Raw genomic sequence first — 25947 nt, 5'->3', positions numbered from 1 at the left:
GTTGAAGCCTCGAGTCTTCTTGGGTATGAGACTACAAGCTTGGCACACCTGTATTTGGGGAGTTTCTCCCATTCTTCTCTGCAGATCCTCTCAAGCTCTGTCAGGTTGGATGGGGAGTGTCGCTGCTCAGCCATTTTCAGGTCTCTTCAGAGCTGTTTGATTGGGTTCAAGTCCGGGCTCTGGCTGGGCCACTCAAGGACATTCAGAGACTTGTCCCGAAGCCACTCCTGCGTTGTCTTGGCTGTGTGCTTAGGGTCATTGTCCTGTTGGAAGGTGAACCTTCTCCCCAGTCTGAGGTCCTGACTGCTCTGGAGCAGGTTTTCATCAAGGATCTCTCTGTACTTCGCTCCATTCATCTTTCCCTTGATTCTGACTAGTCTCCCAGTCCCTGCCACTGAAAAACATCCCCACAGCATGATGCTGCCACCACCATGCTTCACCGTAGGGTTGGTGCCAGGTTTCCTCCAGACGTGACGCTTGGTATTCAGGCCAAAGGGTTCAATCTTGGTTTCATCAGACCAGACAATCTTGTTTCTCACGGTCTGAGAGTCCTTTAGGTGCCTTTTGGCAAACTCCAAGCAGGCTGTCATGTGCCTTTACCTGAGGAGTGGCTTCCGTCTTGCCACTCTACCATAAAGGCCTGATTGGTGGAGTGCTACAGAGATGGTTGTCCTTCTGGAAGGTTCTCTCATCTCCACAGAGAAACTCTGGAGCTCTGTCACCTCCCTGACCAAGGCCCTTCTCCCCTGATTGCTCAGTTTGGCCGGGCGGCCAGATCTGGGAAGAGTCTTGGTGGGGGGTGTCGTGGAATATTTATGATTCAAAGGAAAGAGACTTTTTAGATTTCTTCAAACAATCATACTTTAATATCGATTAATTATTGCAATAATGAAGCTGGTCGACCCCCCCCCCCCCCCCACACACACACACTCTGAAGTGTGATGCAGAGAGCTCAAACAAGCAGGGTTAGGTTCCCACTCTTTTTAGTCCTCCTGAGTCTCTGTGACAAAGAACAGATAACCAGTAATATCATACAAGGGTCATTTTGTTCTGTCACGCAACAGACAGTAAGATGAACATGGTGCCAAATGTCTGTGTCATATTCTTCGTCTTCTGATGAAGAGTAAGAAATATCGGATCAATACGCAGCATGGTGAGTGTCCATACTTATATTTTTTATTTTAAACGTGAACACTAAACTAAACAAGAAAACGAACGACAGTCCTGTAAGGTACTACGACTATACAAAGAAACAACCACCCACAAACACAACAGAAAATAACCCCAGTTAAATATGGCCTCCCAATTAGAAGCTGCTTCTAATTGGAGGTCGTTCCCAAAACTAACATAGAAATAGACAAACTAGAAAACCCACATAGAAATAGAAAACATAGAACATAAACCAAAAACCCCGAAACACACAAAAACAAACACCCCCTGCCACGTCCTGACCAAACTACAATAACAAAATGACCCCTTATACTGGTCAGGACGTGGCAGTCTGTCTTTTACTTCTTGTTTATCCAGAAATACTAACTAGGTCCTTTCCCTCAAATGATTGAAGTCCAGTGTTCGCTCTGCGATGTGGGAGAAATAAACTGGAGGGTGGCAACACTTCACAGTCTTTAGGTTTTATCACCGTCGTCAATCAACTGTAAAGGAATTAAGCCTCAGAGGCTCCTCTAAGAAAAAAAACAGATGAGTGTGAAAGTACTTTATTTTGACTAAAATTGACTGTAAACTGACTGAGAACACGTTCTCATTTATAGCAACGACCTGGTGGAATAGATCCAGGAGGATGAAAGAGACAATTGTAAGCTGGGGATGATTAGGTGGCCGTGATGGTATGAGGGCCAGATTGGGAATTTAGCCAGGACACCAGGGGTTAACACCCCTACTCTTACGTTAAGTGCCATGGGATTTTTAGTGTCCACAGAGAGTCAGCACCCTACAACAGGGCAATGTCCCCAATCACTGCCCTGGGGCATTGGGATATATATTTTTTTAGACCAGAGAAAAGATGGCTCCTATTGGCCCTCCAACACCACTTCCAGCAGCATCTGGTCTCCCATCCAGGAACCAACCCTGCTTAGCATCAGAAGCAAGTCAGCAGTGGGATTCTGGGTGGTATACTGCTGGCTATAAATACTACTAATAAGTACAAATAAGAATACATTCAAATATAAATCAATGTGAATAAAATAATGTTGTAATTTCCACCATAGTGGTTCCAAACTTCTTTCATTTAAGAATGATGGAGGCCACTGTGTTCTTGGGGACCTTCAATGCTGCGGAAATGTTTTGGTACCCTTCCCCAGATCTGTGCCTCGACACAATCTTGTCTCGGAGCTCTACAGACAATTCCTTCAACCTCATGGCTTGGTTTTTGCTCTGACATGCACTGTCAACTGTGGGACCTTGTATAGACAGGTGTTTGCCTCTCCAAATCATGTCCAATACATTTAATTTACCACAGGTGGAGTCCAATCAAGTTGTAGAAACATCTCAAGGATGATCAATGGAAACAGGAAGCACCTGAGCTCAATTTTGAGTCTCATAACAAAGGGTCTGAATACTTTTCCGAATGCACTGTACATTTTAGTCATTTTAGCAGACACTCTTATCCAGAGCGACTTACAATTAGTACATTCATCTTAAGATAGCTAGGTGAGACAACAACACATCACAATCGTATGAAGTACATATTTTCCTCAACAAAGTAGTTATCAACAAAGTCAGTGCTAGTAAAAAAAAAAATCAAGTTCCGACCACTTTACCTCCAAGAGAGAAATATCTTCGGTCATCGTCACAGCCGTGTATTTACATTTACGTCATTTAGCAGACGCTCTTATCCAGAGCGACTTACAAATTGGTGCATTCACCTTATGATATCCAGTGGAACAACCACTTTACAATAGTACATCTATATCTTTTGGGGGGGGGGGGGGGGTTAGAAGGATTACTTTGTCCTATCCCAGGTATTCCTTAAAGAGGTGGGGTTTCAGGTGTCTCCGGAAGGTGGTGATTGACTCCGCTGTCCTGGCGTCGTGAGGGAGCTTGTTCCACCATAGGGGTGCCAGAGCAGCGAACAGTTTTGACTGGGCTGAGCGGGAACTGTGCTTCCTCAGAGGTAGGGGGGCCAGCAGGCCAGAGGTGGATGAGCACAGTGCCCTTGTTTGGGTGTAGGGCCTGATCAGAGCCTGAAGGTACGGAGGTGCCGTTCCCCTCACAGCTCCGTAGGCAAGCACCATGGTCTTGTAGCGGATGCGAGCTTCAACTGGAAGCCAGTGGAGAGAGCGGAGTAGCGGGGTGACGTGAGAGAACTTGGGAAGGTTGAACACCAGACGGGCTGCGGTGTTCTGGATGAGTTGTAGGGGTTTAATGGCACAGGCAGGGAGCCCAGCCAACAGCGAGTTGCAGTAATCCAGACGGGAGATGACAAGTGCCTGGATTAGGACCTGCGCCGCTTCCTGTGTGAGGCAGGGTCGTACTCTGCGAATGTTGTAGAGCATGAACCTACAGGATCGGGTCACCGCCTTGATGTTAGTGGAGAACGACAGAGTGTTGTCCAGGGTCACGCCAAGGTTCTTAGCACTCTGGGAGGAGGACACAAACCGATACCACGACGGCTCTCAAGGAACTACACTGAACTTTGTGCAAACTGGAAAACCAAATATCCTGAGGCTGCATTTATTTGTAGTTTGGGACTGTAGTAAATTAAATCTGAGGAAAACTCTACCGAAGTTTTATCGACACATCGCCTGTGTCACTTAAAACTTCAAAAACTCTCAACCATTGTTACAAGGCCCTCCCCTGCTCTCCCTTCAGCAAATCAGATCATGCCTCTATCCTGCTCCTCCTTTTCCCATAGGCAGAAACTCAAACAGGAAGTACCTGTGGTAAGGACTGTTCAACGCTGATCTGACCAGTCGGAATCCATGTTTGAAGATTGTTTTGATCCCGCGGACTGGGATATGTTCCGGATTGCCTCTGAGAATAACATTGATGTATACGCTGACAAGGTGACTGAGTTCATCAGGAAGTGTATAGGGGATGTTGTTCCCACTGTGACTATTAAAACCTATCCAAACCAAAAACAGTGTAGGATAAGGGCAACAGGACAAGGCAACAGGATAAGGCAACAGGATAAGGCAACAGGATAAGGCAACAGGACAAGGCAACAGGATAAGGCAACAGGATAAGGCAACAGGATAAGGCAATAGGATAAGGCAACAGGATAAGGCAACAGGATAAGGCAACAGGATAAGGCAACAGGATAAGGCAACAGGATAAGGCAACAGGATAAGGCAATAGGATAAGGCAATAGGCTAAAGCAATAGGATAAGGCAACAGGATAAGGCAACAGGATAAGGCAATAGGATAAGGCAATAGGCTAAGGCAACAGGATAAAGCAATAGGATAAGGCAATAGGCTAAGGCAACAGGATAAGGCAACAGGATAAGGCAATAGGCTAAAGCAATAGGATAAGGCAACAGGCTAAAGCAATAGGATAAGGCAACAGGATAAGGCAACAGGATAAGGCAATAGGATAAGGCAACAGGATAAGGCAACAGGATAAGGCAACAGGATAAGGCAATAGGCTAAGGCAATAGGCTAAGGCAATAGTATAAAGCAATAGGATAAGGCAATAGTATATTGCAATAGGATAAGGCAACAGGATAGGGCAACAGGATAAGGCAATAGTATAATGCAATAGTATAAAGCAATAGGATAAGGCAATAGGATAAGGCAACAGGATAAGGCAATAGGATAAGGCAACAGGATAAGCAACAGGATAAGGCAGCAGGATAAGGCAGCAGGATAAGGCAACAGGATAAGGCAACAGGATAAGGCAACAGGATAAGGCAATAGGATAAGGCAACAGGATAAGGCAGCAGGATAAGGCAACAGGATAAGGCAATAGGATAAGGCAACAGGATAAGGCAATAGGATAAGGCAACAGGATAAGGCAACAGGATAAGGCAATAGGATAAGGCAACAGGATAAGGCAATAGTATAAAGCAACAGGATAAGGCAATGGGCTAAGGCTATAGTATAAAGCAATAGGCTAAGGCAACAGGATAAGGCAGCAGGATAAGGCAACAGGATAAGGCAACAGGATAAGGCAGCAGGATAAGGCAACAGGATAAGGCAATAGTATAAAGCAACAGGATAAGGCAACAGGATAAGGCAATAGGATAAGGCAGCAGGATAAGGCAACAGGATAAGGCAACAGGATAAGGCAACAGGATAAGGCAACAGGATAAGGCAACAGGATAAGGCAATGGGCTAAGGCTATAGTATAAAGCAATAGGATAAGGCAACAGGATAAGGCAACAGGATAAGGCAATAGGATAAGGCAACAGGATAAGGCAATAGGCTAAGGCAACAGGATAAGGCAACAGGATAAGGGAACTGTGAGTGTGCTGATGGGGACTGTGTTTTACCTGACACTGTGCAGTAAGGGCCAGGGAGTGGTGTGTTCCTGCCGCTACCTTCACTACCTCCTCTTTGTTCAGGCTCTCGATGCAAAACGGCTGGAGCCTGGGTAGCTGGTCTCTGTGGCCCAGCTGTCCTTCTTGCCCCCTGCCCCAGCTCCACACCTCTGTGTTCAGGGAGGGCAAAGACTCCACTACTTCCTCCTTCCTGGGCACATTGGGTCTGGAGCGAGCGGTCCTCCTGCCGGGTAGCTCAGGGGATGCTGGAAGGAAAAAAAAAAAAATAAAAAAAAAAAAGGCGTGAAAATGCTATTGACATATGAATGGCATACTGTATAATGAGTAACATTAAATGAGTTAGAATTGAGTTAAAGAGAGAAGGGATGCTTGAAAACCTAGCTTCGGACATACAACGTTGTTGATACAGCTATTTCAACACGTTTCAAATCTCAAGGGTCTTTCCTGGTTAAATAAAGGACGAGTCACACAATATAATATGAATGTGCTTTAAACCAGCGCTTAGCAGACACTATGACAGAAACAGAAACGGCAGAAATGGATTTTAAACATCTAAAAACAAGAAAGTCTATCAGGGTTGACCACGGGACTAAACACCTCCCTCTGCAACTGGATCCTGGACTTCCTGACGGGCCGACACCCAGGTGGTGAGGGTAGGCAACAACACATCCGCCACGTTGAACCTGAACACCGGGGGGCCCCTCAGGGAGTCGATAGTTGGCAGCAGTTGTGCAAAACTGAACGCACGAACCACCGCATTTAACCAAGGCAAGGTGACTGGGAATATGGCCGAATACAAAACAGTGTAGTTATTCCCTCCGTAAAGCAATCAAACAGGCAAAAGGTCAGTACAGAGACAAAGTGGAGTCACAATTCAACGGTTCAGACACGTGGCGTATACTCCCGGTCAAAAGTTTTTAGAACACCTACTCATACAAGGGTTTTTTCTTTATTGTTTTACTATTTTGTACATTGTAGAATAATAGTGAAGACATCAAAAATGTTCCATCATTCAGTCTTCAGTAGCAGCCAATGTCAATGTAGGTCCTACATTCCATTAGAAACAAACATGCAGGGCTTGACATTAACCTGTTTATCCGCTGAAAATGGAGTTGTGAAAAATATCGTTGTGTTGTTTGATGCAAGAAACCACTTTACAAAAATAAAATGTATTATTATATTATTATTCTCATACTATTACTACAGAGAACCAGAGAAATTATGCTGCCCTCTGCCTATTGGCTGCTGAGCTTATTCAAGTCTGTCTCAAAATACAACACTGCCCCTTTGAGACAAAAAAAATAAGCTCTTTGCCTGACTCGCTTTTCAAAGATGTCTAGAAATGTACACGTTTTTTCCCCCGTTGCTGACTACAAATAATCTATAATTGGGCTAACAACTCACTAACTAGCAAATGGTATGAACAACATGTTCACACGTGGCTACATGCAGCTCTTGCTTTGATCTCAAAACAAGCTCATCTATTCACCACCGCTCATGCTGTAAACACAGTCCAGTTCAAAGTGAATGGCACAGATCCATATATGGCAATGGTCTATTTGCATATAGGCCTACTGCGGCTCTCTGATTGGTTATGCCGCACCGTCTCTGTGTAGAGTACGGGCTGAGTCGTGCCAATAGTATCCTACTCCGATGTGTTCTGCCTACAAACAAAATCTCTTGCGTAGTTTGTTTTGTTTCTGTATGTTGCATTGAAAGTGGATAACATTGCATCACATTTCCCACGGTGAAGGGACACGTTGATAGTGTTAACTAATAGGGGGAAATTGAGTGAAGTTCAATCTCATGCTTCTCTCCGTGGGCTGATATTTCTTCTGTGCTCGGCAGCGGCAGTCTCGGAAGCTACTGCACGCCCGCACACATGCGCAGTTTAGAGGGAACATTGCGCCCAACCCTAACACACACACACACACACACACACGTACACGTACACAAGCGCACAGGCACACACACACACACACTCACACACCGTCTTACAGCTGTTAAACCAACACGGTGTCTTGGTAAACTACAGCTGAATTCTTCTCTGTACACTGATCAGTGCAGTAACTGATCCTCTGTACCTCCTTTATAGTAAAAACGACCTTCTGTTTATTATTAATGTCAATCGTCTGTGATCATTAATGTCAACCTTCTGTGATGATCTCTCAGGAAGTTCTGGCCTGTCTCCATCTCTGTGTTGGGAGAGAAGCAACAGGTGGGCTCTAGATCTCTACACTACTTCTTCTTCTTCTTATGTGACAGGTCTTTCCTGCTTTTCTCCAGTCTTCTGAACCATCTCTTAGAATCCATCTTGCTTTTACCCATATGGAACTCTTTCTTTACTATGTAGCCTTTTGGCCTCGTGCAGTTGATCCTCTTTAGCTCTTCTAGGAAATCTATGATCTTTGATCTTCTGAGGTAGCTTTATCCTACCACGAGGTAGATTGATCGCCCCGAGGTAGATTGATCGCCCCGAGGTAGCTTGATCGCCCCGAGGTAGATTGATCCCCCCGAGGTAGCTTGATCCCCCTCCCGAGGTAGCTTGATCCACCCCCCGAGTAGCTTGATCCCCCCCCCCCCCCGAGGTAGATTAATCCCCCCGAGGTAGCTTGATCCCCCCGAGGTAGCTTGATCCCCCCGAAGTAGCTTGATCCCCCCCGAGGTAGCTTGATCCCCCCCCGAGGTAGCTTGATCCCCCCCCGAGGTAGCTTGATCCCCCCCCGAGGTAGATTGATCCCCCCCGTGGTAGCCTGATCCCCCCCCCCCCCCCCGAGGTAGATTGACCCCCCCCCCCCCCCCGAGGTAGCTTGATCCCCCCCCCCCCCCCCCGAGGTAGCTTGATCCTTCCCGAGGTAGCTTGATCTCCCTGAGGTAGCTTGATCCCCCCCCCCCCCCCCCCGAGGTAGATGATCCCCTCCCGAGGTAGATTGATCCCCCCCGAGGTAGCTTGATCCCCCCCCCCCGAGGTAGATTGATCCCCCCCGAGGTAGCTTGATCCCCCCCCCCGAGGTAGCTTGATCCCCCCCGAGGTAGCTTGATCCCCCCCCCGAGGTAGATTGATCCCCCCCCCCCGAGGTAGCTTGATCCCCCCCCCGAGGTATCTTGATCCCCCTGAGGTAGCTTGATCCCCCTGAGGTAGCTTGATCCCCTGAGGTAGCTTGATCCCCCTGAGGTAGCTTGATCCCCCTGAGGTAGCTTGATCCCCCTGAGGTAGCTTGATCCCCCCCCCCTGAGGTAGCTTGATCCCCCCCGAGGTAGCTTGATCCCCCCCCCCTGAGGTAGCTTGATCCCCCCCGAGGTAGCTTGATCCCCCCCCCCTGAGGTAGCTTGATCCCCCCCGAGGTAGCTTGATCCCCCCCCCCCGAGGTAGCTTGATCCCCCCCCCCCGAGGTAGCTTGATCCCCCCCCCCGAGGTAGCTTGATCCCCCCCCCCCGAGGTAGCTTGATCCCCCCCCCCTGAGGTAGCTTGATCCCCCCCCCCCCGAGGTAGCTTGATCCCCCCCCCCCCGAGGTAGCTTGATCCCCCCCCCTGAGGTAGCTTGATCCCCCTGAGGTAGCTTGATCCTCCCTGAGGTAGCTTGATCCCATGAGATGAATAACAAACAAACCTTGTTAGTGTATTACTACAGGGGATGTTATAGTACCTTTCCCCCCCAGAGACTTTTCCTGTCCTATTCCTTTTCATCAATGTGGTCCACTTGATAAATGTCTGTTACTCAAACCTCTGATATATTTCTGCGATTAGGTCCTTCCCAGCACCAAAGATGCTTGCTTTGCTTCTGCAGTGGAGACTTTACAACAGATCAGGTAAGGGATGCTCCAGTGTGACATATTACAGTGTCATATCCTTCAGGCAACCTCTCAAATGGACCCTCATTCCCTTTATAGTTGACTACTTTTGACCAGGGCCCATTTGGAGGCAGATATAGTCTTGTATAAGTCTTTTTTTCCTCTCTCTCATTGTGTGTTTGTTTGTTTGTTTGTTTGTTTGTTTACTTCTCGCAGCACCACCTTCACCCCGTCAGACAAGCTGCAGGTGATCAAGCGTACCTTTGAGGAGCTGACTCAGGAAGTACAAGCCCTGCTAGAGGGGAACTTCCTGTTGTCCATGGATGACCTCTTACCTCTCTTCCTCTACGTGGTGCTTAGAGCACGGTAAGGAGGAATTACTACTGTTACTACTGAGGACAGGAGGAATTACTACTGAGGTAAGGAGGAATTACTACTGAGGTAAGGAGGAATTACTACTGATTACAGGAGGAATTACTACTGAGGTAAGGAAGAATTACTACTGAGGTAAGGAGGAATTACTACTGAGGACAGGAGGAATTACTACTGTTACTACTGAGGTAAGGAGGAATTACTACTGAGGACAGGAGGAATTACTACTGTTACTACTGAGGACAGGAGGAATTACTACTGAGGACAGGAGGAATTACTACTGTTACTACTATTACTATTGAGGACAGGAGGAATTAATACTGAGGTAAGGAGGAATTACTACTGATTACAGGAGGAATTACTACTGTTACTACTGATTACAGGAGGAATTACTACTGAGGTAAGGAGGAATTACTACTGAGGACAGGAGGAATTACTACTGTTACTACTGAGGACAGGAGGAATTACTACTGAGGTAAGGAGGAATTACTACTGATTACAGGATGAATTACTACTGAGGTAAGGAGGAATTACTACTGATTACAGGAGGAATTACTACTGAGGACAGGAGGAATTACTACTATTACTACTGGGGACAGGAGGAATTACTACTGATTACAGGATGAATTACTACTGTTAATACTGATTACAGGAGGAATTACTACTGTTACTACTGATTACAGGAGGAATTACTACTGATTACAGGAGGAATTACTACTGTTACCAGTGAGGACAGGAGGAATTACTACTGTTACTACTGATTACAGGAGGAATTACTACTGATTACAGGAGGAATTACTACTGTTAATACTGATTACAGGAGGAATTACTACTGATTACAGGAGGAATTACTACTGTTACCAGTGAGGACAGGAGGAATTACTACTGTTACTACTGATTACAGGAGGAATTACTACTGATTACAGGATGAATTACTACTGTTAATACTGATTACAGGAGGAATTACTACTGGTACTACTGATTACAGGAGGAATTACTACTGATTACAGGATGAATTACTACTGTTAATACTGATTACAGGAGGAATTACTACTGGTACTACTGATTACAGGAGGAATTACTACTGATTACAGGAGGAATTACTACTGTTACCAGTGAGGACAGGAGGAATTACTACTGTTACTACTGATTACAGGAGGAATTATTACTGATTACAGGATGAATTACTACTGTTAATACTGATTACAGGAGGAATTACTACTGTTACTACTGATTACAGGAGGATTTACTACTGATTACAGGAGGAATTACTACTGTTACCAGTGAGGACAGGAGGAATTACTACTGTTACTACTGATTACAGGAGGAATTACTACTGATTACAGGAGGAATTACTACTGTTACTACTGATTACAGGAGGAATTACTACTGTTACCACTGAGGACAGGAGGAATTACTACTGAGGACAGGAGGCATTACTGCTGAGGACAGGAGGCATTACTGCTGAGGACAGGAGGCATTACTGCTGAGGACAGGAGGAATTACTACTGAGGACAGGAGGCATTACTGCCGAGGACAGGAGGCATTACTGCTGTTACTACTGAGGACAGGAGGAATTACTACTGATGACAGGAGGCATTACTACTGTTACTACTGAGGACAGGAGGAATTACTACTGTTACTACTGAGGACAGGAGGAATTACTACTGTTACTACTGAGGACAGGAGGAATTAATACTGAGGACAGGAGGAATTACTACTGAGGACAGGAGGAATTAATACTGAGGACAGGAGGATTAATTACTGCTGAGGACAGGAGGAATTACTGCTGAGGACAGGAGGAATTACTACTGAGGACAGGAGGCATTACTGCTGAGGACAGGAGGAATTACTACTGATGACAGGAGGCATTACTACTGTTACTACTGAGGACAGGAGGAATTACTACTGTTACTACTGAGGACAGGAGGAATTACTACTGAGGACAGGAGGAATTACTACTGAGGACAGGAGGCATTACTACTGTTACTACTGAGGACAGGAGGAATTACTACTGAGGACAGGAGGAATTACTACTGAGGACAGGAGGAATTAATACTGAGGACAGGAGGAATTACTACTGTTACAACTGAGGACAGGAGGAATTACTGCTGAGGACAGGAGGAATTACTGCTGAGGACAGGAGGCATTACTACTGTTACTACTGAGGACAGGAGGCATTACTACTGTTACTACTGAGGACAGGAGGCATTACTACTGTTACTACTGAGGACAGGAGGAATTACTGCTGAGGACAGGAGGAATTACTGCTGAGGACAGGAGGCATTACTACTGAGGACAGGAGGAATTACTACTGTGGACAGGAGGCATTACTACTGAGGACAGGAGGAATTACTCCTACTGACGACAGGCTGCAGAGACAACATTTTTATGTTTTAAAGCTCGTTTCCTCCATTGCAGTCCCCGTCAAGGTGACGATAGCTTTGTCCCTGTTCTAGGATGAGGAACCTGGCTGCTGAGGTGAGTTTGATAGAAGATCTAATGGATCCCTCTCTGCAGCACGGAGAACTGGGACACATGTTCACCACACTCAAGGTAACACTCAGTAGTACTTTTCCCGCAGCTGAAGCAAATCAAACTATTTCGTCTTCAAGAACATTTTCGTTTTCTAGTTCGGGAATGTGAATTTATTGATTTAGCGTTTCTGAATTTGTTATGAGGGATCCGTTGCTTGACTTATTTTCTCGGACGTGTCCTTGTCCAGGCTTGCTGTTTTCAGATCCAACAGGAGAAGACGACATAAGGAAGAGGATGTGTGTGTACTGCCTGCTACAACGGAGGTCGACGGAGGGTCCCTATTTTTCATACCGTCGACTCCAGACGACCAGATAATCCGTCTATAGATGGATTATCCCGGGCTAAAGACATGATTCTTGTTTTTTAACCATTATTTATACAGGGAAGTCCCGTTGAGACCGACGTCTCTTTTGCAAAGTACACAAAAAGGAATTTGTGAAACAATTCTAACAATCAAAGGCCGGCGCAAGAGAAATACAATTATAAAAATTGTATACTAAATGTTTAAGAGATACAGTGAATAGAGAGTTCTAGATTTCAGGTACTGCTGCCTCATGACAAAGGGAACTTGCATGCAACCACCCTGAGAAGATTGAAGAATCACAGCCTTTTTTTGTTTAATCCTGACTATCTTTAATCCTGACTGACTATCTTTAATCCTGAATATCATTAATCCTGACTGACTATCTTTAATCCTGACTGACTATCTTTAATCCTGACTGACTATCTTTAATCCTGAATATCTTTAATCTTGACTGACTATCTTTAATCCTGAATATCTTTAATCCTGACTGACTATATTTAATCCTGATTGACTATCTTTAAACCTGTTTATCTTTAATCCTGACGGTCTTCTATCCTGACTAGGGTTGCACTTTTTGGGGAATATTCAGAGGTGGAAACTTTACGTGGGAATTAATGGGAAAATATGGGAATTAATGAAAATATATGCACATTTAATATTAATACTATTTAAATGTAGATGTTTTTTTGCGTTGGATATATTTACCATATCATATGGAGACAGAAACAGAAACATTGTACCTTATTATAAGTAGACATAATTGCAAATTATTAAATCCTTCCAATAGAAAAAATATATATATTTTAGTTACGAACTGAAAGTTTAATTAAATGAGTTGATTCTTCACATGGGATGATTTCCACATCCAGGCCAAGGTGGCGAGACGCGGTAGTGATGACGCCATAGGCCTTGTTGATCTCTGCACCAGACAGGATGCTCTTGCCAGCATACTTGGGGTCCAACATGTACGCTGCAGCGTGTATGGGCTTCAGGCAGAAGTCCTCACGCTTTTTGATGTATTTCAGAACTGCAGTTTCCTCTGCTTGGAGCGACAGTGAAGTGGACAGGGCAGTATGGATTTCTTCTCTTACATCTGCAAACAGAGTCTGAACATCAGACAGGATGGCATTGTCTCCCTCAATCCGTGCAATGGCTACTGCTATTGGTTTCAGGAGTTTCAGGCTGCTTACCACTCTCTCCCAAAATGCATCATCCAGGAGGATCCTCTTGATGGGGCTGTCCATATCAGCAGACTGTGATATGGCCATTTCTTGGAGAGACTCCTTCCCCTCCAGGAGACTGTCAAACATGATGACAACACCACCCCAACGGGTGTTGCTGGGCAGCTTCAATGTGGTGCTCTCATTCTTCTCACTTTGCTTGGTGAGGTAGATTGCTGCTATAACTTGATGACCCTTCACATACCTAACCATTTCCATTGGCTCTCTTGTAGAGTTTATCCATTGTTTTCCGTGCCATGATGTCCTTAAGGAGCAGATTCAATGCATGAGCAGCACAGCCAATGGGTGTGATGTGAGGGTTGGACTCCTCCACTTTAGACCAAGCAGCCTTCATGTTCGCAGCATTGTCTGTCACCAGTGCAAATACCTTCTGTGGTCCAAGGTCATTGATGACTGCCTTCAGCTCATCTGTAATGTAGAGACCGGTGTGTCTGTTGTCCCTTGTGTCTGTGCTCTTGTAGAATACTGGTTGAGGGGTGGACATGATGTAGTTCATTATTCCTGGCCCACGAACATTCGACCACCCATCAGAGATGATTGCAAAACAGTCTGCTTTCTCTATGATTTGCTTGACCTTCACTTGAACTCTGTTGAACTCTGCATCCAGCAAATGAGTAGATAAATCATGTCTGGTTGGAGGGGTGAATGCTGGGCGAAGAACATTCAGAAATCTCTTCCAATACACATTGCCTGTGAGCATCAGAGGTGAACCAGTTGCATACGCAGCTCGAGCAAGACATTCATCAGCATTTCTCTGACTACGTTCCTCCATTGAGTCAAAAAAACTTCTGATTCCAGGAGGACTATGAGCTGTTGATATCGATAAGGCGTCTGATTCATCATTTTCACCTCCAATAGAAGTAGAGGGAGTTTAGTCAGAGGTTGATTGTTGTGAGCGCTGAGGGAACTTTATGCACTTGGCCAGATGATTCTGCATCTTTGTTGCATTCTTCACATATGATTTGGCACAGTATTTGCAAATGTACACAGCTTTTCCTTCTAGATTAGCTGCAGTGAAATGTCTCCACACATCAGGTAGTGCCCGTGGCATTTTCCTGTAAAGATTAGGGGAGAAAATGAGTAAAAAAAAAAACACAAAAACAATTCCATGTACAGATAAATAGTTAAGCAGTTAGATTAAACAACTCCTTTGTTAAGATAAATGTTTTAAAATGAAACATGTATGGAAACAGGTGAATTAACACTCCTCAGTAAAAACCTCTTATGGATCCCTTAAGAGCGAATCCCTGTTGGGGCTCGGGGGCAGTATTGAGAAATTTTGAAAAAAATATGTGCCCATTTTTAACTGCCTCCTACACCAACTCAGAAGCTAGGATATGCATATTATTAACACATTCGGATAGAAAACACTCTGAATTTTCTAAAACAGTTTGAATGGTGTCTGTAAGTATAACAGGAGTGTCATCTGAGGAAGATTGTCAAAGGTTGGTGCATAATTCTAGCTGGTTATCCGCTTATGGTGACGCCTGTCTTTGAATTGACAAAACATTACACACAGCTATTTTCAATGTACTCTCCTAACATAACCTAACTTTATGCTTTCGCCGTAAAGCCTCTTTGAAATCGGACAATGTGGTTGGATTTAGGAGATGTTTATCTTTCAAATTGTGAGAAATAGTTGATTGTTTGAGAAATTGAAATTATTAGATTCTTGCAGTTTTTGAATTTCCCGCCCTGGTCTCTTGACAATGAATCCCGATATCGGGATAAGATCCCCAACAGGTTAAGATAAATGTTTTAAAATGAAACATGTATGGAAACAGGTGAATTAACACTCCTCAGTAAAACCCACATGGTAGCAAAAACTAACTAGCAGAAATTGTTAACAAGTTAGAAATGATTTAAACACACTTTGCTGTAGGCTACTATTTACTAGTTAACAAAAAATCATGTATGTCATATAAAATATATTCACCCCACACAGTACTGTAATCAAAATTTACCAGAAAGCATGTAGTCCTTGGCTCAGACAGTGTAGTAGTTTGGGCTCAATAGCGTTTCATTAGTGTACCAGATCTTGAGAATCAGCTGTACATGTGATGGAAGACTGCACTGCACATGCAGTACGGGGGGGAAAAAAATGTATGAAATGTATGCATTCATTACTGTAAGTCGCTCTGGATAAGAGCGTCTGCTAAATGACTAAAATGTCAAATGTAAAAATGCAGAGGGTTGTAATTCCATTGAATTGGGGATAGTTTAACCAAAATATGCCACTAGACCTAGAATTGCCTTATGTGTATCCCACACAAAAAAAGGTTCACTTGTTATAAGCTAACTTTTTTTTAATGAATTTAAGCAAAATTCCCCAAATTCCAGGAAATTTACCAGAAAGTTTCCCGACCCTTTGCAACCCCTAATCCTGGCTATCTTTCACCCTGACGCAGAAATATATTCATGGTTCTTGCAACTGACAACTATTGGGAAGCTCCACGTTGAGTTTGGAATGTGCAATGATTACCGTAACACTGATAGGATTGTGCCAACTCATTCTAACGAGGGAAAGACTGATTTTTTTTTTTAAATCATGAAAGACACTGGAAGAAAATGTTTACAAAATATTTAGAGAAAAAAAAAATGCATATCAGGAGAAAAAAATATAGAATATATTGAAATATATCAAGTAGTATATATTTTATTGTGATTATGTTACAGTTTGTATTAAAGAGGGTTTATGAGTTGTGACATGTTAGCACTTTGAATAAGGGTTAACTAGGGAGAAGTTACATTTGTCCTGTTTCACTGCACGTACAAGTGGGTAACCTGTACGAGGTGTGAAAACTGTTTTTTTGGGATATCCCACTTCCCCACGAGATACGCTCGGAGAGTCACGTCTAGCTGTCAGAAATGTTTTCACCTAGTCGGCTCAGAGATTCAATCCAACAACCTTTTTGGTTACTGGCCCAATGTTAACCGGTAGCTTCTGCCCTTAGTACAGGAATTGTGTTACATTATTTTAGTAGTTTAGACACTGTAGACTGCCTTAAATCAACACTGATATTATTGTTAAACTGAATAATCCAAGTCAATAGTTATCCATTTTAATATCACTAAGAAATATGTTTCTCATGATTGATCCCTTTTTAGATTTGATTTGTGTAAAACAAAACTATGCAACTAATAGGAAGGCCTGGCGTGACAGTCTGGTTAGGAAGGCCTGGCGTGACAGTCTGGTTAGGAAGGCCTGGCGTGACAGTCTGGTTAGGAAGGCCTGGCGTGACAGTCTGGTTGGGAAGGCCTGGCGTGACAGTCTGGTTGGGAAGGCCTGGCGTGACAGTTTGGTTGGGAAGGCTTGGTGTGACAGTCTGGTTAGGAAGGCCTGGCGTGACAGTCTGGTTAGGAAGGCCTGGCGTGACAGTCTGGTTAGGAAGGCCTGGCGTGACAGTCTGGTTGGGAAGGCCTGGCGTGACAGTCTGGTTAGGAAGGCCTGGCGTGACAGTCTGGTTAGGAAGGCCTGGCGTGACAGTCTGGTTAGGAAGGCCTGGCGTGACAGTCTGGTTAGGAAGGCCTGGCGTGACAGTCTGGTTGGGAAGGCCTGGCGTGACAGTCTGGTTGGGAAGGCCTGGCGTGACAGTCTGGTTGGGAAGGCCTGGCGTGACAGTCTGGTTGGGAAGGCCTGGCGTGACAGTCTGGTTAGGAAGGCCTGGCGTGACAGTCTGGTTAGGAAGGCCTGGCGTGACAGTCTGGTTGGGAAGGCCTGGCGTGACAGTCTGGTTGGGAAGGCCTGGCGTGACAGTCTGGTTGGGAAGGCCTGGCGTGACAGTTTGGTTGGGAAGGCCTGGCGTGACAGTCTGGTTGGGAAGGCCTGGCGTGACAGTCTGGTTGGGAAGGCCTGGCGTGACAGTCTGGTTAGGAAGGCCTGGCGTGACAGTCTGGTTGGGAAGGCCTGGCGTGACAGTCTGGTTGGGAATGCCTGGCGTGACAGTCTGGTTAGGAAGGCCTGGCGTGACAGTCTGGTTAGGAAGGCCTGGCGTGACAGTCTGGTTAGGAAGGCCTGGCGTGACAGTCTGGTTAGGAAGGCCTGGCGTGACAGTCTGGTTGGGAAGGCCTGGCGTGACAGTCTGGTTAGGAAGGCCTGGCGTGACAGTCTGGTTAGGAAGGCCTGGCGTGACAGTCTGGTTTGGAAGGCCTGGCGTGACAGTTTGGTTGGGAAGGCCTGGCGTGACAGTCTGGTTAGGAAGGCCTGGCGTGACAGTCTGGTTAGGAAGGCCTGGCGTGACAGTCTGGTTAGGAAGGCCTGGCGTGACAGTCTGGTTAGGAAGGCCTGGCGTGACAGTCTGGTTAGGAAGGCCTGGCGTGACAGTCTGGTTGGGAAGGCCTGGCGTGACAGTCTGGTTAGGAAGGCCTGGCGTGACAGTCTGGTTAGGAAGGCCTGGCGTGACAGTTTGGTTGGGAAGGCCTGGCGTGACAGTCTGGTTAGGAAGGCCTGGCGTGACAGTCTGGTTGGGAAGGCCTGGCGTGACAGTCTGGTTAGGAAGGCCTGGCGTGACAGTCTGGTTAGGAAGGCCTGGCGTGACAGTCTGGTTAGGAAGGCCTGGCGTGACAGTCTGGTTGGGAAGGCCTGGCGTGACAGTCTGGTTAGGAAGGCCTGGCGTGACAGTCTGGTTAGGAAGGCCTGGCATGAAACAAATACTAACACAGACTTCACTTTAAGCAAATTATGGTGGAATTAAAAAAAAAAACATTTTACCAAATCACAAAACATGTACGCTGCTACTTGACTGACAATTTGAGAGAGAGAGAGAGAGAGAGAGAGAGAGAGAGAGAGAGAGAGAGAGAGAGAGAGAGAGAGAGAGAGAGAGAGAGAGAGATCAAAGTTACATGGCACCATTTCATCATGCATTGGAAATATTGCACTGATACTTTAGGAAAAGTGAATCTAGGTTAATTTAACCTGATAAAGGGATTGTATTCATACAAAGGGGCATTCTGTTACAGAAAGGGGGAAATATATAGACTATTTTAACAGAGGACCTGCCAGAGAAACATATTAGGGGGACAGACACGTGACTGGTGGATGCAGAGAGGGGCTCTGATAGGCTTACCTGGTCACTATGTCATCCCTGACAGGCATACCTGGTCACTATGTCATCCCTGACAGGCATACCTGGTCACTATGTCATCCCTGACAGGCTTACCTGGTCACTATGTCATCCCTGACAGGCTTACCTGGTCACTATGTCATCCCTGACAGGCTTACCTGGTCACTATGTCATCCCTGACAGGCTTACCTGGTCACTATGTCATCCCTGACAGGCTTACCTGGTCACTATGTCATCCCTGACAGGCTTACCTGGTCACTATGTCATCCCTGACAGGCTTACCTGGTCACTATGTCATCCCTGACAGGCTTACCTGGTCACTATGTCATCCCTGACAGGCTTACCTGGTCACTATGTCATCCCTGACAGGCTTACCTGGTCACTATGTCATCCCTGACAGGCTTACCTGGTCACTATGTCATCCCTGACAGGCTTACCTGGTCACTATGTCATCCCTGACAGGCTTACCTGGTCACTATGTCATCCCTGACAGGCTTACCTGGTCACTATCTCATCCCTGACAGGCTTACCTGGTCACTATGTCATCCCTGACAGGCTTACCTGGTCACTATGTCATCCCTGACAGGCTTACCTGGTCACTATCTCATCCCTGACAGGCATACCTGGTCACTATGTCATCCTTGACAGGCATACCTGGTCACTATGTCATCCTTGTTGATTCCAGCAGATCTATGTGAGTTTGCTATTGTGACAAAATTACAAAAATTTTTAACACTCAATGATATGTAAAATGTATAAAATCTGATTATGAAATGTGTATCTGAACAAAAACATAACTATTTAAAAAGGACAATAAAAGAAATGGCTGAGACTAGAAATTGTTTTATTGCTTCATTTCCTTTTGAACAAATAGCTATTGGTTACTACAGGTCAGGGTAGTGGGGGGGTACTACAGGTCAGGGTAGTGGGGGTTACTACAGGTCAGGGTAGTGGGGGGGTACTACAGGTCAGGGTAGTGGGGGTTACTACAGGTCAGGGTAGTGGGGGGATACTACAGGTCAGGGTAGTGGGGGTTACTACAGGTCAGGGTAGTGGGGGGGTACTACAGGTCAGGGTAGTGGGGGGGGGTACTACAGGTCAGGGTAGTGGGGGGGTACTACAGGTCAGGGTAGTGGGGGTTACTACAGGTCAGGGTAGTGGGGGGGTACTACAGGTCAGGGTAGTGGGGGGGTACTACAGGTCAGGGTAGTGGGGGGTACTACAGGTCAGGGTAGTGGGGGGATACTACAGGTCAGGGTAGTGGGGGGGATACTACAGGTCAGGGTAGTGGGGGGTACTACAGGTCAGGGTAGTGGGGGGGGTACTACAGGTCAGGGTAGTGGGGGGATACTACAGGTCAGGGTAGTGGGGGGGTACTACAGGTCAGGGTAGTGGGGGGGTACTACAGGTCAGGGTAGTGGGGGGATACTACAGGTCAGGGTAGTGGGGGGGATACTACAGGTCAGGGTAGTGGGGGGTACTACAGGTCAGGGTAGTGGGGGGTACTACAGGTCTGGGTAGTAGGGGGTACTACAGGTCAAGGTAGTGGGGGGTACTACAGGTCTGGGTAGTGGGGGGTACTACAGGTCTGGGTAGTGGGGGGGTACTACAGGTCAGGGTAGTGGGGGGTACTACAGGTCAGGGTAGTGGGGGGTACTACAGGTCTGGGTAGTAGGGGGTACTACAGGTCAGGGTAGTGGGGGGTACTACAGGTCAGGGTAGTGGGGGGGTACTACAGGTCATGGTAGTGGGGGGATACTACACGTCAGGGTAGTGGGGGGGGTACTACAGGTCAGGGTAGTGGGGGGATACTACAGGTCAGGGTAGTGGGGGGATACTACAGGTCAGGGTAGTGGGGGGGTACTACAGGTCAGGGTAGTGGGGGGATACTACAGGTCAGGGTAGTGGGGGGATACTACAGGTCAGGGTAGTGGGGGGGTCCTACAGGTCAGGGTAGTGGGGGGGTACTACAGGTCAGGGTAGTGGGGGGGTTACTACAGGTCAAGGTAGTGGGGGGTACTACAGGTCAGGGTAGTGGGGGGATACTACAGGTCAGGGTAGTGGGGGGATACTACAGGTCAGGGTAGTGGGGGGGTACTACAGGTCAGGGTAGTGGGGGGATACTACAGGTCAGGGTAGTGGGGGGATACTACAGGTCAGGGTAGTGGGGGGGTCCTACAGGTCAGGGTAGTGGGGGGGTACTACAGGTCAGGGTAGTGGGGGGGTTACTACAGGTCAAGGTAGTGGGGGGTACTACAGGTCAGGGTAGTGGGGGGGTACTACAGGTCAGGGTAGTGGGGGGGACTACAGGTCAGGGTAGTGGGGGGGATACTACAGGTCAGGGTAGTGGGGGGGTACTACAGGTCAGGGTAGTGGGGGGGTACTACAGGTCAGGGTAGTGGGGGGGCCGGTCAGGGGGGGGGGGCTACAGGTCAGGGTAGTGGGGGGTACTACAGGTCAGGGTAGTGGGGGGTACTACAGGTCAGGGTAGTGGGGGGTACTACAGGTCAGGGTAGTGGGGGGGTACTACAGGTCAGGGTAGTGGGGGGATACTACAGGTCAGGGTAGTGGAGGGATACTACAGGTCAGGGTAGTGGGGGGGTACTACAGGTCAGGGTAGTGGGGGGTACTACAGGTCAGGGTAGGTGGGGGGGTACTACAGGTCAGGGTAGTGGGGGGATACTACAGGTCAGGGTAGTGGGGGGGTACTACAGGTCAGGGTAGTGGGGGGTACTACAGGTCAGGGTAGTGGGGGGATACTACAGGTCAGGGTAGTGGGGGATACTACAGGTCAGGGTAGTGGGGGATACTACAGGTCTGGGTAGTAGGGGGGGGGGGTACTACAGGTCAGGGTAGTGGGGGATACTACAGGTCAGGGTAGTGGGGGGATACTACAGGTCAGGGTAGTGGAGGGATACTACAGGTCAGGGTAGTGGGGGGGTACTACAGGTCAGGGTAGCAGGGGGTACTACAGGTCAGGGTAGTGGGGGGGTACTACAGGTCAGGGTAGTGGGGGGTACTACAGGTCAGGGTAGTGGGGGGATACTACAGGTCAGGGTAGTGGGGGATACTACAGGTCAGGGTAGTGGGGGATACTACAGGTCTGGGTAGTAGGGGGGGGTACTACAGGTCAGGGTAGTGGGGGATACTACAGGTCAGGGTAGTGGGGGGGGGGGGTACTACAGGTCAGGGTAGTGGGGGGGTACTACAGGTCAGGGTAGTGGAGGGGATACTACAGGTCAGGGTAGTGGGGGTACTACAGGTCAGGGTAGTGGGGGGGTACTACAGGTCAGGGTAGTGGGGGGGTACTACAGGTCAGGGTAGTGGAGGGGATACTACAGGTCAGGGTAGTGGGGGTACTACAGGTCAGGGTAGTGGGGGGGTACTACAGGTCAGGGTAGTGGGGGGGTACTACAGGTCTGGGTAGTGGGGGTACTACAGGTCAGTGTAGTGGGGGGGTACTACAGGTCAGGGTAGTGGGGGGGGTACTACAGGTCTGGGTAGTGGGGGGGGTACTACAGGTCTGGGTAGTGGGGGGGGTACTACAGGTCTGGGTAGTGGGGGTACTACAGGTCAGGGTAGTGGGGGGGGGTACTACAGGTCTGGGTAGTAGGGGGAATACTACAGGTCAGGGTAGTGGGGGGGTACTACAGGTCTGGGTAGTAGGGGGGGGTACTACAGGTCTGGGTAGTGGGGGGTACTACAGGTCTGGGTAGTATGGGGTACTACAGGTCTGGGTAGTGGGGATACTACAGGTCTGGGTAGTGGGGGGTACTACAGGTCTGGGTAGTAGGGGGTACTACAGGTCTGGGTAGTGGGGATACTACAGGTCAGGGTAGTGGGGGGTACTACAGGTCTGGGTAGTAGGGGGTACTACAGGTCTGGGTAGTGGGGGGTACTACAGGTCTGGGTAGTAGGGGGGGGGGGTACTACAGGTCTGGGTAGTGGGGGGGTACTACAGGTCAGGGTAGTGGGGGGGTACTACAGGTCAGGGTAGTGGGGGGGTACTACAGGTCAGGGTAGTGGGGGGGGTACTACAGGTCTGGGTAGTGGGGGGTACTACAAGTCTGGGTTGTGGGGGGGTACTACAGGTCAGGGTAGTGGGGGGTACTACAGGTCAGGGTAGTGGGGGGTACTACAGGTCTGGGTAGTAGGGGGTACTACAGGTCAGGGTAGTGGGAGGTACTACAGGTCTGGGTAGTGGGGGGTACTACAGGTCTGGGTAGTGGGGGGGTACTACAGGTCAGGGTAGTGGGGGGTACTACAGGTCAGGGTAGTGGGGGGATACTACAGCTCTGGGTAGTGGGGGGTACTACAGGTCAGGGTAGTGGGGGGTACTACAGGTCTGGGTAGTAGGGGGTACTACAGGTCAGGGTAGTGGGGGGTACTACAGGTCTGGGTAGTGGGGGGTACTACAGGTCTGGGTAGTGGGGGGGTACTACAGGTCAGGGTAGTGGGGGGTACTACAGGTCAGGGTAGTGGGGGGTACTACAGGTCTGGGTAGTAGGGGGTACTACAGGTCAGGGTAGTGGGGGGTACTACAGGTCTGGGTAGTGGGGGGGTACTACAGGTCAGGGTAGTGGGGGGTACTACAGGTCTGGGTAGTGGGGGGTACTACAGGTCAGGGTAGTGGGGGGGTACTACAGGTCAGGGTAGTGGGGGGATACTACAGGTCAGGGTAGTAGGGGGTACTACAGGTCAGGGTAGTGGGGGGATACTACAGGTCAGGGTAGTGGGGGGGTACTACAGGTCAGGGTAGTGGGGGGATACTACAGGTCTGGGTAGTGGGGGGTACTACAGGTCTGGGTAGTGGGGGGGTACTACAGGTCAGGGTAGTGGGGGGTACTACAGGTCTGGGTAGTGGGGGGATACTACAGGTCAGGGTAGTGGGGGGATACTACAGGTCTGGGTAGTGGGGGGATACTACAGGTCAGGGTAGTGGGGGGATACTACAGGTCTGGGTAGTGGGGGGATACTACAGGTCAGGGTAGTGGGGGGATACTACAGGGGGAAGTACTTTAAGCATATATTTTCTTTTCAATCTCCTCCATTACCACTAACCGAAGCTTATTGTATGGATTTGTTTTTTAAATTAATAATGTAAAAACATTTGTACAGAAAGACTCATGTGAACGCCAAATTACACAGGAGGAACTTCTTGATGCAATTAAAGACTTTAAGTCCAGGAAAACTCCAGGGCTGGATGGCATACCAGTGGAGGTATAACCAAACTCCAGGGCTGGATGGTATACCAGTGGAGGTATAACCAAACTCCAGGGCTGGATGGCATACCAGTGGAGGTATAACCAAACTCCAGGGCTGGATGGCATACCAGTGGAGGTATAACCAAACTCCAGGGCTGGATGGCATACCAGTGGAGGTATACTAAACTCCAGGGCTGGATGGCATACCAGTGGAGGTATAACCAAACTCCAGGGCTGGATGGCATACCAGTGGAGGTATAACCAAACTCCAGGGCTGGATGGCATACCAGTGGAGGTATAACCAAACCGTTTTTGATTCACTCAGAGGACCGTTATTAGCATGTTTTAACCACTCCTGTATAAATGGTAGATTATCAGATACTTAACAACAAGGTCTGATTTCATTTTTACTGAAACAAGACTCAAGTGGTAAATATAAAGATCCAGTCCATTTAACAAATTGGAGGCCCCTTACACTTCAGTGTTGTGATGCAAATATTATATCAAAATGCGCAGGACTTAGAATTAAAAAGGTCTTGTCGGATATTATTCATCCTAATCAGACAGGGTTTTTTTACATGGATATAAGACATATTGAAAACTGACTTTGAAAAGGCTTTTGATAATGTATGACTGGAATTTATATTTAAATGCCTGTAATATTTTCATTTTGGAGAATCTCATAAAATGTGTTAAAGGTATGTTTAGTAATCCTAGGTGTAAAATTGTAAATAATGGCTACTTCTCAGAAACGATTAATCTGTCGTGGAGTAAAACAAGGTTGTCCACATTCGGCATATCTATTTATTATGGCCATCCTTGATAACATGGAAAGGAAAATACATGTCCATTTGTGGAAAAATTCACCTGAAGTCATATCCTAGTTTACTTATTTGCTTATGGTCTTGGCTACACCTAGCGACCAGTTTTTTATTTTTTATTATATGAGCAAAAATATATAAAATTTTATTTGGAATGTCAAGCCAGACAAAATTAAACAGGCCTATTTAGATAATGAATATGATTTCGGAGGGCAGAAATGATTAAATATTAAGCGTTAGACTTCTCACTAAAGGCGTCAGTCATACAAAAGTTATTCTTAAATCCAAACTGGTTCTCTTGCACATTAGTAAGAATTTCTCACCTATAATAATGGCCTTTTCCCCTTTATTCAGATTATGACCTCTCACTTTTCGTTATTTGAAAATTAAATAATCTCCAAAATATCGCTATTTTTAAAACAAGCCATTGAAAGTTGGTTGCAATTTCAGTTTAATTATCTAGAAAATACTGAACAAATAATACAGCAAATATTGTGGTTAAAATCTAAAATAATAATTGATAAAAATCCATTGTTTTAAAAAATATATATATACAAAAATGTATAATTTTTGTTAATGATATCATAAATTGGACTGGTGGAGTTGTCACACATGCAGCTAATACAAATATATGGAAATGTCTGCTCTACCCAACTAATTGCATTACTGCAAAAATGTAAGAGGCAAGTAGAAGCGGGAAAAAGTAAGGAACTTGTCTGTCGGCCTTGTATTAAAGACCAAAATTGGTTAAAGAAAAATTTGATAGATAAAAAAGAATCCCATTTTAATTTTAGAACCAAAAAATGTACAGCTGTGTCATATAGATTGCAAAATATTTGGGAAGAGATTTTCGATGTACCGATTCCATGGCACATGGTTTATGAACTGATGCGCAAAACAACGGCAGATTTAAATTATTATACAAAATTCTTGCAACCAATAAAATGTTATATATACACTACCGTTCAAAATATTTGGGGTCACTTAGAAATGTTCTTGTTTTTGAAAGAAAAGCAAAAAAATGTGTCCATTAAAATAGCATAAAGTTGATCAGAAATACAGTGTAGACATTGTTAATGTTGTAAATGACTATTGTAGCTGGAAACGGCTGATTTCTTTATGGAATATCTACATAGGCGTACAGAGGCCCATTATC

At 46.7% G+C, this 25947-nt stretch overlaps 1 protein-coding gene across 2 annotated transcripts in view; it reads left to right on the top strand.

Moving 5' to 3' along the window:
• The window catches only part of als2a (alsin Rho guanine nucleotide exchange factor ALS2 a), a 156725-nt gene extending 137120 nt beyond the window's left edge, over window positions 1-19605 (top strand). Inside the window, exons 31-35 of one of the 2 annotated variants that reach the window (XM_082967257.1) lie at window positions 7629-7674; window positions 9205-9266; window positions 9465-9614; window positions 12080-12176; window positions 12346-19605. In XM_082967257.1, the coding sequence (XP_082823383.1) occupies window positions 7629-7674; window positions 9205-9266; window positions 9465-9614; window positions 12080-12176; window positions 12346-12384 (394 nt within the window). In that variant the 3' untranslated portion in view covers window positions 12385-19605. Of the gene's footprint in view, window positions 1-7628; window positions 7675-9204; window positions 9267-9464; window positions 9615-12079 lie in introns of both variants that reach the window. The other variant, XM_082967256.1, reaches the window with a different exon arrangement.
• The last annotated feature ends 6342 nt before the right edge of the window (window positions 19606-25947 follow it).

Source organism: Salmo salar, chromosome 21 (genome assembly GCF_965601325.2).
Source record: "Salmo salar chromosome 21, fSalSal1, whole genome shotgun sequence".
In the NCBI taxonomy this organism is placed as follows: domain Eukaryota; kingdom Metazoa; phylum Chordata; class Actinopteri; order Salmoniformes; family Salmonidae; genus Salmo; species Salmo salar.
Note: the sequence above shows the minus strand (reverse complement) of the source record. Positions and strands in the feature narration are given on the sequence as shown.